Here is a 13,318-nt window from a genome sequence, read left to right as displayed (position 1 = left end):
GAGCCCTGCTAGATCAGATCAGGGGTCCACCTAGTCCAACACTGTGTTTCACACAGCAGGCAACCAGTTGATCAGGAGGGACAACAAATAAGGCAAAAAAGCCAAGGCCTTCCCCTTAATGTTGCCTTCTAGCTCTGGTATTCAGACGTTTGCTGGCTCTGAATGCTTTTGAGGCTGCAGCACTGATTTTAGTAAGGCTCACATGCCTTTGCAAGCTGACTGGAAAAGTCACAACAAGAGCACCAGAGGGCATTTGGCAACCAGCAGCACAGATCGGAGGGGGGGCTGGTAGTCACCCAAACTGCAGCTGTGCTTCCTGCGTTCCTCACCTACAGGGGACAGAGATAACATCAACATGGTGTTGTGATGTTGGTATGGTACTAGAGTGCTAGAATATTTGACAGACCTACCCTCCTTGAGCACAATACACCCTTACTGCTAAACACATGATGCAGCAATTGTTGCAGGAAAGTATGGGGGGCGCAGGGGAGATAGCTGCAGCAGTCCCAAGTCAGGGCTAGGACCCCCCTTCTCTTGCTTGTGTGTGTGGCTGTATTGGCCTTGAATCCCTTATGTCTCCCCTTTTGTGTCTGAGATGGAATATCTGTAAGGATTCTCAGCCCAGTAGTATCAGGAAAATGCAACAGTTAATTCTTATTCTCTCCTTTGGCTTTCTGTGCCAAGTGCCCATTATATGCGGTTCCCATCAATATGCGGTTCCCATCGTGTTCATCAATGTGCCTACTCCTTCTGTCCTGGATAATGGTTTCTACCAACTTTCCCAGTATTGAAGTCAGACTGACAAGGCTCTACAAATGTAGCATGGGCCACAGGCCCAGAGATGGTGACTGACTATCATGAAGACATATGACACCTACTGGGGAAGGCAATGATTTGCCGCATGCTTAGTTATCATCCTGCTTGGGGATGGGTCAGAAGCATTTAGGTTTTTTACCTTGCATGGTCCTCTATGACATATTCCAGTGATCCAGCTATGTTTTTTATTTACTCCATTTATATACTGCCTCTCTCCACACTGGGGACCCAAAATCACTTAAAGAATCCTCCTTTCCATTTTATCCTCACAACTGTGAGAAGGGTTACGATGAGAAAGTGTGGCTCATACAAGGTAACCCAGGGAGCTTCCTATGCAGATTGGGAACCTGAACCTGGATCTCACAGATCCTAGACTGAAATTCTAACCACTACACAACACTGGCTTTCATGGGGCGGCTGCCTTTGAACAGTTGCAAGCAGCTGGTCTTGGATTAGTCATGCAAGTTGTATGTATCAAGGTAAGAAGGACTCCTTTAAGCGATGGAAAGCTAGTCCAAGTGAAATTAATAAAAAGGAACACAGGCAGTGGCAAATCAAATGCAAGACTGTGATCAGGCAGGCAAAAAGGGACTATGAGGAGCATATTGCAAAAAACATAAAGACCAACAATAAAAATTTCTTCAAGTATATTAGAAGCAGGAAACCAGCCAGGGAGGCAGTGGGGCCCTTGGATGACCAAGGGGTCAAAGGATTACTAAAGGAGGATAAGGAAATGGCTGAGAAGCTAAATGAATTTTTTGCCTCCGTCTTCACTGTGGAAGATGAGAAGTGTTTGCCTGCTCCGGAACCACTTCTATTGGAAGGGGTGTTGAAAGACCTGAGCCAGATTGAGGTGACAAGAGAGGAGGTCCTACAACTGATGGACGAATTAAAAACTAATAAGTCACCGGATCCGGATGGCATACATCCAAGAGTTCTGAAAGAACTCAAAGCTGAACTTGTGGCTCTCCTGACAAAAATATGTAATCTTTCATTGACATCTGCCTTCGTTCCTGAGGACTGAAAGGTAGCAAATGCCACCCCCATCTTTAAAAAGGGTTCCAGAGGCGATCCTGGAAACTACAGGCCAGTCAGTCTGACTTCAATACTGGGAAAGTTGGTAGAAACCATTATCCAGGACAGAAGGAGTAGGCACATTGATGAACACGAGTTATTGAGGAAGACTCAGCATGGGTTCTGTAAGGGAAGATCTTGCCTCACTAACCTGTTACATTTCTTTGAGGGGGTGAACAAACATGTGGACAAAGGAGACCCGATAGATATTGTTTACCTTGACTTCCAGAAAGCTCTTGATAAAGTTCCTCATCAAAGGCTCCTTAGTAAGCTCGAGAGTCATGGAGTAAAAGAACAAGTCCTCTTGTGGATCAAAAACTGGCTAATTAATACGAAGCAGAGAGTGAGTATAAATGGGCAGTCTTCGCAGTGGAGGATGGTAAGCAGTGGAGTGCCGCAGGGCTCAGTACTGGGTCCCATGCTCTTTAACTTGTTCATAAATTATTTGGAGTTGAGAGTAAGCAGTGAAGTGGCCAAGTTTGCGGATGACACTAAATAGTTCAGGGTGGTAAGAACAAGAGAGGATTGTGAGGAACTCCAAAGGGATCTGTTGAGGCTGGGTGAGTGGGCGTCAACGTAGCAGATGAGGTTCAATGTGGCCAAGTGCAAAGTAATGCACATTGGGGCCAAGAATCCCAGCTGCAAATACAAGTTGATGGGGTGTGAACTGGCAGAGACTGACCAAGAGAGAGATCTTGGGGTCGTGGTAGATAACTCACTGAAAATGTCAAGACAGTGTGCGATTGCAATAAAAAAAAGGCCAACGCCATGCTGGGTATTATTAGGAAGGGAAGTGAAAACAAATCAGACAGTATCATAACGTCCCTGTATAAATCGATGGTGCGGTCTCATTTGGAATACTGTGTGCAATTCTGGTCATCGCACCTCAAAAAGGATATTATAGCATTGGAAAAAGTGCAGAAAAGGGCAACTAGAATGATTACAGGTTTGGAACACTTTCCCTATGAAGAAAGGTTAAAATGCTTGGGGCTCTTTAGCTTGGAGAAACGTCGACTGCGGGGTGACATGATGGAGGTTTACAAGATTATGCATGGGATGGAGACGGTAGAGAAAGAAGTACGTTTCTCCCTTTCTCACAAGAACTTGTGTGCATTCAATGAAATTGCTGAGCAGTCGGGTTAGAACGGATAAAAGGAGGTACTTCTTCACCCAAAGGGTGATTAACATGTGGAATTCACTGCCACAGGAGATGGTGGCGGCTACAAGCATAGCCAGCTTCAAGAGGGGGTTAGATAAAAATATGGAGCAAAGGTCCATCAGTGGCTATTAGCCACAGTGTGTGTGTGTGTGTGTGTGTGTGTGTGTATATATATATAAATTTTTGGCCACTGTGTGATACAGAGTGTTGGACTGGATGGGCCATTGGCCTGATCCAACATGGCTTCTCTTATGTTCTTAAATTGCCTGCTGGCTGCTGCCAGCTCCAGCCCTAATCAATCTTCCCTCATGTTCCCATGCATCTACGAGGTGTGCATCTACACATGCTAAGTCTCTCTGGTTTTGCTTTCACCCAGAATTGAACTTTGTTGGCCTTGAAGGTGCAACTGGGCTCAAACTCAGTTCTCACATCTGTTAATTCTTGTATTTGTATGCTAACTTACTGCTATTCACAGATCTTACCTACTGCTTTAATCCAATCTCAGCTATGTCTTGACTCTAACAAGCCCTTCCTGGCTACAACTCCCCACCTATATGTAATGGTTGAGGACATCTTGTTTCACTGTATTTGAAGAAATGTGCATGCATATGAATGCTTATACTCTATAAAACATTGTTATATCTTAAAGATGCCACTGGTCTCAAACCTTGTTCTGCTGCATCAGACCAAGACAGCCACCCACCTGAACCAATGAAAAATAGTAACTGAAACTAATGTATATCCCCCGGGGGGCATGCCTGGCATGGCATGAGAAGGCATTTGCAAAATTCAAGTGAGACTAAATATGTGAAGGTAAGAAACCTTATCTTACAATGCACTTCACTCAGAAGGAAATTTTAGGGAGCACTTAAAAAGCCCTGGCATATACCACAGAAATATATAATATTTTCAAAGGGGTTTTTTTGTTGTTTAAATAATTTTGGCAATAACATGCTATAACATTTTTAATGATAAATTATTGAAGAGTTCAGTATCTTCAATGTTATAAACTTTAGCTTAATATCCAAACATGCTGGTGGTTCTACCTATTGTAACATAATGAGAAAGTCTGTCCAAATAACAGTTTCTTTTACTATAGAAATTTACTATAGAATTTGTTGTTTTCTGCCTTTAAACTTTAGTCTTTTCTACCTCTCAAGTTGCAAAAAATTAACGTTACATACAGGCTGCAATCACACATGCTAAATAACGCAATGTCAATTCTTTCACAGTGCACTTTCCAACTGGATTTTACTGTGTAAATTGGCAAAATAAAGGTTGAAAGTGCACTGAAAGTAGACTGAAACTGCATTATTTAGCATGTGTAATCACAGCCATACTGTGGTAGCATAGAGTGCAGCAGTTTGCAACTCTTTCTCAAGTATTGCATTTTTTCTATAAGAAAAACATTCATTCTTTTAAATTCCATAAATATGCCAAATAGTAAATTTTATATACTAAGTTATAAATAGCGTGTTTTATATTGATCTATCAGTAAAAGAAGTTTAAGTTTGATAAGAAATTATATATTGCATACAGAGAATATGAAAATCAACCCAATAAGTGGAAAAACATTTATTTCCATAAGAGAAATTAGCCGAACATGTGGGGGAGGGGGGGAGTTGTGGAGAAGCAAAAATTCCACTGAAATGAAATGCAAGCATATTCTCTGCTTCAGTAACTTTCTAGTGTTTTACATAGGCCTATGCCACATACATGCCTATTGATTACTCATTTAAAGCTTGTTTATATTCTCTCAACAAAAAGTTCCCTCAAAAATAATGTGATGGTTGATGCATCAAGAAGCAATGGGGGGTATACCGGGAGAGGTGGTCCTAAAGGTATATGGGTTCCTAGCCATCAAGGACCTTAAAGTTTAGAACTAACACCATGAACCTGATCAGGTACTCCACCAGAAGGCAACGCAGCTCCCGCAGCACACGAGAGATGACAGCTGTGGGAGGGGGGCTCCCCTTGAGGACCCAGGCCACTACATTTTGTCCCAGCTGGAGTTTCTGGGTCAGTCCCAAGGGCAGGCCCATTTAGAGTGAGTTACAGTAATCCAGCCTGGAGGTGACTGTTACATGGATTACAGTGGCTAGGTCAGGGCAAGACAGATAAAGGCCCAGCTACCTGATTTGCTATAGTTAATAAAACTCCAGCTTGGCAACACTGGAAACCTGGACCTCCACTGTCAATGAGGCATCCAGGATCACCCCTAGACTCTGAACAGTAGGTGCCAGTCTCAATGACATCCCATCCAGAGGCTGGAGTTGGGGCTCCACACCAGCATCTCCCTAACCCAATCACAGAACCTCCATCTTAGAAGGGTTCAGTCTCAGCTGGCTCTGCTTTAGCCATCCCACTATGGCGTCCAATACCTCAGCCAGATTGGCTGGGATGGTATCTGATCAGGTACCCAACAAAGATAAAGCTGGATGTCATCAGTATATTGATGGCAATCCAGCTCCACACAACCAGGGGAAGGATGGCTCCCTGAGGCAGACCACATATCATTGGGTACCTAGGGGACACTGTCTCCCCCAGCACCACTCTCTGTCTTAGACCTTGGAGGAACAAGGAGAGACACTTCAGAACAGTCCCATGAACTCCTACATCAGCAAGGTAGTGGACCAAGAGATCATGGCTGACTGTGTCAAACACCGCTGTGAGGTCAAGCAACAACAGCAGCACCAACCCACCTCGATCCAGCTGTCTATGAAGTTCATCTGTGAGGGCAACAAAAGCTGTCTCTGCCCCATGGTGGAAGCCAGACTGGAACAGATCCAGTGTCATCTAGGAAACTCTAGAGCTGTTCAGCAACCACTCTCTCAATTACCTTGCCAAGAAATAGTAGGTTCAAAACTAGGCAGTAATTGGAAGGATCCTGCAGATCCAAAGTTGTCTTTTTCAAGAGTGGAACAACCATGGCCTCTTTCAGGCTCTCCAGAAAGACCCCTCACTCTAGGGACAGATTAATTATCTCCATCAGAGGGCCCCATATCTTTTCCCTGCCAGCTTTCACTAGCCAGGAGGGGCACAGGTCCAAGCAGCCAGGCTCGGCGCTAGGGGTCCTCGCGCCCTTAGACCGATGGCTGTTCCTCTGTCCCCCCGTGTCTTTCCGCCTGATGACATCACCAGAAGTGACGTCATTGGGCTGGCCGCGCTACACATGAACTCTCAGCTGGCCAGCTCCCTTTGAAACAGGGAAGCATTGGGTATGGGGAGTGAGACCGGGTGTGTGGCAGAAGGCAGCGGCAGCCACGGGGAGGCAGCGGGAAGGCAGCGGGGAGGCAGTGGCAGCCGCAGGGAGAGGGGGCGCCTCATGGCAGCCGCCTACTTGGCCTACTCCCACGCGCCAGCCCTGCAAGCAGCACATAGATGGCCTAGCAGCACCCCAGATCCTATTGACATTAGCCAGAGAAAGTCAGCTGAGGGAGTCAGACTGAAACCAACGGTGGCTAAGGGGCCTCCAGTTCACTTACTGTATCAAAGTTGGCTGCAAGATCTCTGTCGAGTGGCAAGACTTTCTCCATGAAAAAGTTCGCAAAAAGCTTCACAGCTTGAGTCCAAATTACTCGACTTTTGGGTTCTCTCTGAGAGAGATGTCATAGACTGAATTACCCTAAACAATTGAGCTGGGTGAGAGATAGTGGATGCGATCAAGACCGCATAGAATTCCTTCTTAGCAGCCTTCACTGCTATCTCATAGGTTTTCACAATGGCCCTATAAAATGGTTTTGCAGCTTCATCACAAATCATCACCAAATTTGCTTCTAATTGTCTCAGTTCCTGCTTCATCCTCCAGAGATATGAAGTGTACCAGGGGACAATTGCTAGCAGTAGCATGGAGGACATGGGGGGGATTACATCAATGGCTTCTGAAAGATGAGAGTTCCAGTCCTCTTATCAAATCACCCAATAAGTCACCAGGAGGCACTGGCTCCCACGAAGCATTCTGAAATACAAGAGGGTCCCATCAGTGTCCATGGGCAAGTTAAAATCTGCTCACCACTTAGACATGGGGGCTGGGACACGCAACCAAGTCTTAAGAGTGAAATGATCTGACCATGCCACAACATCCTTATCAACCAGATCAATATCCACCCCCACGCCAAAATCAAGTCCAGTGTGTGGCCTGCCTAATGGGTGGGATCTGATACAATCCGGGAGAGTCCTAGTGCTGCAATGGAAGATGCTAGATCCAAAGTCTGCAAGAAAGTAGCAGCACCAATATTATCAGCCTCAGGAACCCCAAGGCCCAGCCAACTACCATCCCCAACAAGCTAGACAGGCAGTCTATTGGTGTGCTAAGTCGGTACACCAGACAGATGGCCAGACTCTCCTCAGAGTCTCACACCAGACCAACACAATCAATACTGGCAATCTTTGGGATGAGGAGCACCCTGAAGGAGAAACCCTCTTGCATAAATATGGCCATCCCCCCTTCACCATGCTTCAGTTTGAGACTGATGAAGGGCCGAGAAACCTGGCAGGATCAGTTCTTTCAAAGCGACAGTTTCACCCTCCCAGGTCCAGGTCTCAGTCATGCATGTCAGGTATTACAATCATTCAAAGCAAGTTAATAATGCAATTTGACTCAGTTCAGTAAGACAAATAATGACAAGCCATCATTTACAAACATATCTCACACATCTGCTCATAGATATAAAATTCTTCCCACCACCTAACATTTTTTCTGCAAAACAAACTATTCTGTTACCATAGCATGATCTGCATTCCCCAAGTACCAATATTACCCAATTACATAACACAATCAACCCTGACACTGAAAGCATTAATTAACATACAATAAGATAACTGAGTTAGCTATGCAATGCAAACCAATTCATTTTGCTATTAATGTCAAACTACTGCTCTACTCCATGCATTTTTGACTCTGATGACAGGCACTTATTCATCTAGTATGCATGCACAACAGACTGCAATTCACAAAAGCAGAACAGATCCATGGAAAATAAGAAACCCATAGAATTCATTTAAATTCAGGTTAATTTTCCATTTGGAAATATCACCTGCAGTTCACATCAGTCATTTTCACTGATCATGTGCTATTATGTTCTGAACAAATCAACATGAGAGGTACATTAAATTCATGTAATTTACAAATTTAACTCCTAAAACAATTTTTCAGTTATCACTGCCCTATAGCAAACAGAGTAGAGAGCCCTGGCCTCAAAGATTTTCACCAGTATAAGTGGTGCAAAGACTGCATAATGGTTCTAATCCACTCCATTTGTAGCTTGGCCATTCATCAGTGGGAGCACATTATAAAGGAAAGAGAGTTATAAGCAGCCATGTGCAAGTTAAGCTGATATCATGTGTTCCAATTAAAAAAAACAGAAGGACAAACAATACAGTTGGTTAAAGACCTCCTTGCCCCCTTTATTAGATATTAACAAGGCAGCATTTCAATAACTGAAAAAAACTTATAAAAGTCCATACTGTATGAGGATGCCACTGGCTCACACAGTTTTAACAGGAGATGAGATCAAATTGTGGAGCGGAGACTTATTGATTGCTAGTAGCAACTAGAGTTAACTAGAAGCTCCATGTTCAAAGGCAATGTTAATAGTTGGAGCAAGCAAGATTGACATTAAACTTGTTTATGGTTTTCTAAAAAGCATACAGTAGGCCAGTTAGGAACAGGATACTAACCAGATGAATTCTTAGTCTGATTCAACAAGACTCTTTGTATATTCTCACTTCGTATGGGACCCTCAGAGGAATTACATTAGAGCAACTACATACAGCAAGCATGTGCTGGTATTAACAGAAATAAGAACTAACCTCATCTTCATCACTTGCCTTACTTCCAGTGCAGAGTTACTCCAGTCTAATCCCATTTAGATTTGCAGATTTATACTAGATTAACAACTCATGGGATTGCACTATAAGGTTCCATTCCTAGTATATACACTTAGAAGGAGATTCCACTGAGCTTACTGGGACTTCTTTTTCAGTAACCATGCTTAGAATTGAGCTACATGACTCCATGGTTGCTAAATCTAAGGTTGGGGTCAAAATTGCTGCATTACATAACAAAACTCAGAGATAAGAAAACCTACTAAATGAACACACTATGTAAAACCAGCACCACCTGAGTAGCATTAAAAACTTAACAGACATCATAACAAACTGGAGTTAGTAAGAAGACGTCTGTACATCCTCAACCATGCCATGTATGAACGGAGGGAGGAAGCATGCAAACATGACTATTAATCAGGTTTGTGCTTGTCAAGTTCATGATACCTGAACAGTGTCATTGTTTTAATTATTTTGCCTAATGAGACATCCAGGTAGAGAGCTCAGAGGTTTGATGGCACAATGGAATTACAACATGAAAATGAGAATCAGGATATTTTAAAATCAGCAACATGTGTAGGGAACCCACAGGGAATCTTTGGGGGTCTTTGCAGCTTTGTTTTTGCCTCTTTCCTGCCTGACAACAGTATACAGCAGCTTCTTTTTTTCTAGATCCTATGGCTGAATCCTGCTTTCACCTTGGCTCCTCTCTTCTGGGTTTGAACCACCATGTTTCCTTAGGTTCTACTTTTCAAGTTCTTGCCCACCATGTTCCACTTCCTTAAGGTAAACTTTCTCTTAGATAGGCTCCCTAGAACTCCTCCCTAGAACCCTCCCTCTGTAACACACATCTTCTCATGACCATAAACACTGTACAATGTCTTTAGAACTGATTCTTGCCTGAATTCCTATATCCTCTGCCCTATCTAGCCTTCTTTCATCTAAGCCTTCTCTGAACCCTTCCTTCAGTCACCTTGCCTCCTTTCCTGCACCCTAAAACCTATTTCCAGACCTCAGACATTTGTGCAAAGCTAATTCTGTAGGGCCTGTGCGAGGTTTTAAGTCCAAGCAACTGAAAATTTTCCCTACACTCACAGAATGTAGATTGTAAATATTCTGGCAGCATTGTTCCTAAGCACATTCGCTCAGACTATCTGTCAGATGCTTTATTGCCTCAAGCAGAATACAATAGACTCCAATACTCCGGAAGAACTTCCTTTTAGGTACTTATCAAAGGGGACTTTCATTTTCAATACAAGAAGAATCTTGTAAATGTAAATCCAGCTTTCCTTTCCAGCTGCTGAAACTGAACTTCTTCATTTGTGATCCATACCTTTTACTGCTAGGTGTTTAAAGGGAGGTATTTCCTGAATGCCTGATGGTGAGAAGTAAAATGAATCAACAGGATGTTATCTAAGCAACAGAAATAATTACTTGGGAATTACTAAGAGTTATGCAGTAGTATGACAGTCAGCTGGAAATCTGAAGGCATAAGACCAATGCAACTACTTCCATTACAATTTCTAAAGGTCAATTCCAACTAGTGTCCATGTGCTTACCAGTTCAGCAATGCAAGATGTAACAATCACATGAAGACTGCAACCATATGTGGACTGCATACAAAAAAGAGAATTCTGTTCATACAATCAACCCTATCAAATGTTACCTGAATCTGTATTAAGATTCAGCAAGCCTAACTGATCCTAGGATTAGAAATGCAGGTTCATTTCCCTGATATTATACAAAAACTAACTGTGGCCTTTGGCAGACCACCACTGCCCAGCTTAATCTCTCTCACCTAGCTGTTCAGACGACAGTGTAAGATAAGAACAGAAGACACTATCCCGAGCCCTTGAGATAGAATGGGAGGGAAACCTAAAACAAACTGGTAAACCACAGTGTGAGAATCCATACTTTCAGAGGAAGCATTTATGTTCCAGTTATTCACATCACCAGCAGTACCCCCAATAGAATGTAAGCAGGGGTCAATTTGGATATCAATGCTAGAATGGTGTTCTCAATGCACACAATTTTCACCATCATTGTGACGTATCATTCTTGAAGTGTAGCATTACATTGTATTTTACATTTCCCCTCCCATAGGAAACTTGAAAAGTATGACTGTGATCTGCATGAATATACTAATTTCATTCTAATACCTCAGCGGCAAATTATGTGAATCACACTACAAGCTTATGAAGTAGAACACTGAATGGGTAGAACAATTCATTATTTTTATAATCCCCTTTTCTTCAAAGGTGGTAACTTTTATTTGGAACCAAATGGAATGTGAACACATTCAGAAAGCAATCAGAAGGTCTTAACAATAACACTTCCACAGTAAAAAATTCATCTGTGAATTATGACTATTGCATCACTTGTAAGTGCAGAAGAAGACGACAATAGTCACTGCAGCAACTTGATTTTATAAAGCAGCCCACAAGATCTCTGTTGGAAACATCTAAACTACAACTCTGAGCTAGCAATAGAAGAAAGCTCAGGACACAATGCATTTATTATCTTGTAAGGTGTCACAAGACTCTATTGTTTTAGCTGCAACTAACAGTTACGTCTCATGAATTTGTAAGCAATGCAAGAGGCAGAGATCATGGAAGCCCTTTTTCATTTTAAAAAAGCTATCTGAAAAAGACATCTCTTTCCTTATGCATATTTTTTCTTTCCCAATTAGCCTACCATCTCTCACCAACTATGAAACTGGAAAACTCAACTGCATATTTAAGCAATCTATGCTTTAATGATCACAGGCTTAAACTACGTAAAAAGCATCACAATCAAACTACTGTAATCCCCACAACTGCAGCAACCATCTGCCACAACCATCAGAAAATTATTGTCTTCACAACTTTCTCCTCTAGGGAAGAAGAGTGAAGCAACAACAAAGGCCACAAGAGGTCTCAAAGAAGAGAGAAATTTAGGCTACAATCCAAAAGAAGAGAGAAATTTAGGCTACAATCCAAAACACATTGTATTCCAAAGGACACAAAGGCACTAAGATTTACTCCTGGGTATGAATAACATCACATGGGGGGGGGGGTTGCTTTCCACTCCTGCCACAGATAAAGATGTTCAAAAAGTTCTTCTGGGGCCAGGGACAAAACAGTACAGTATACAATGTGTCTGGATTCGTTTCATAATTTAACAATCCTTCCTTAAACCCAAACACAGTCTTCCAACTGCTCCTTTGCACCACTACACTGCATTTAAAGATCTGAAACGTGCTTCGTTGACTCTTCTTTTTGTAAGCGCCCAAGGAGACCACTGAGCTATCTGAGCCCGAGAATGAGACCACTGAGGCTATAATCCAATATTTCCCTAGGCTTTCCAAAATCAATAGGACTACTCGAAAGTAAAGTGGGTCGCGAGCTGCTGCCAGAGGGTGCGAAATCGACGCTAGCAGTACTGATGAAGCATAGTATCAAACAACCAGCTATCCTCCTTCCCTCCCTCATTTTTTCAGTTACACCAGCATCCACAAAAAGGACTCTTGCAGAAGCAGCAGGGTAGGCGGAAGCTGCATCAGCGAAGCCTATTGTCAAAGGGAAGAAGCCTCTTCAGGGGCAAAGACCTCAGGGCAAGTGCAAACGGAAGGAAGCGGGCGAATGAGAAATAATTTGTCATTCTCTGTCTCCCTTCACTAGCAATATGTTACTTTTCGGCAGCCCTGCCGATATCTGACCTGCTGGCCGAAGAGCTGCGCTCCGGCTCCTCCATAGCTCTGGCAGCAGCGGAGGAGGCGACCGTGGCGTCTCTCATGCATGCACCCAGACAGGCATAGCGTCGGTGGGACCCTTTTTGCAGCCCTAGCCGGAGACGAGACAGTGGGGACGCGGAGAAGGTCCAGAAGCGGAAGCCAACGGGTGTCACCGGCTACCCGGCTGCAGAAACCCGACCGCGCAAAGCCAGCCTTGCGGCCGCCATCTTGAAAAAAGGCTCCGAGAGGAGTGAAGCCGGGAGCATCGGTAGTACGGAGAGCGTCTAGGGACAAAAATGAGCCACAGGCGCTCTCGGCCGCTCCTCTGGTGAAAGAATGGAGCGGAGTGGCACCCGGAAGGGAGGAGAGGCGGCGGCGAGGCGGACCGAAAGTTGTATCTGCTTGCAGCTGCTGAAGAAGAGCGGCAGCACTCAGAAGGAGAACAGGAGGGGCGGGACGAACGAAGGCAGCAGCAGAGTTTCCGCAGGAGAGTTGAAATTCGACTCCTGTGGGGATTCCTCTCCCTTACAGGTCATGATTCAACCCTGTTGTGCGTCATTTCTACAGCATGGCTGTTATTATAGCATCAGCGTCTCGCATGCTGGTTGCATATCTCATCTTGCAGAGAAAGCTCTCGGTGTTATCTCGGAGTTAAGAAGAGCAATTTAGCGCTGGGAGAGGACGGGGGAATTATGCCATGACGATGGCCACAGTGATGGTCAAAGGGATTT

At 43.8% G+C, this 13,318-nt stretch overlaps 1 protein-coding gene across 4 annotated transcripts in view; it reads right to left on the bottom strand.

Annotated features, from left to right (window-relative positions):
• The window catches only part of MAP3K4 (mitogen-activated protein kinase kinase kinase 4), a 98,824-nt gene extending 85,884 nt beyond the window's left edge, over positions 1 to 12,940 (bottom strand). For 2 of the 4 annotated variants that reach the window (XM_060241877.1, XM_060241885.1), the window contains exon 1: positions 12,573 to 12,940. In XM_060241877.1, coding sequence (XP_060097860.1) covers positions 12,573 to 12,649 — 77 coding nt within the window. In that variant the 5' untranslated portion in view covers positions 12,650 to 12,940. The remainder of the gene's footprint in view (positions 1 to 12,572) is intronic. The other 2 variants (XM_060241894.1, XM_060241902.1) reach the window with 1 other exon arrangement.
• Between the last annotated feature and the right edge of the window lie 378 nt (positions 12,941 to 13,318).

Source organism: Heteronotia binoei, chromosome 1, assembly GCF_032191835.1.
Source record: "Heteronotia binoei isolate CCM8104 ecotype False Entrance Well chromosome 1, APGP_CSIRO_Hbin_v1, whole genome shotgun sequence".
Taxonomy (NCBI): domain Eukaryota; kingdom Metazoa; phylum Chordata; class Lepidosauria; order Squamata; family Gekkonidae; genus Heteronotia; species Heteronotia binoei.
The sequence above is the reverse complement of the archived record's forward strand: the minus strand, read 5'-3'. Positions and strand labels throughout refer to the sequence as shown.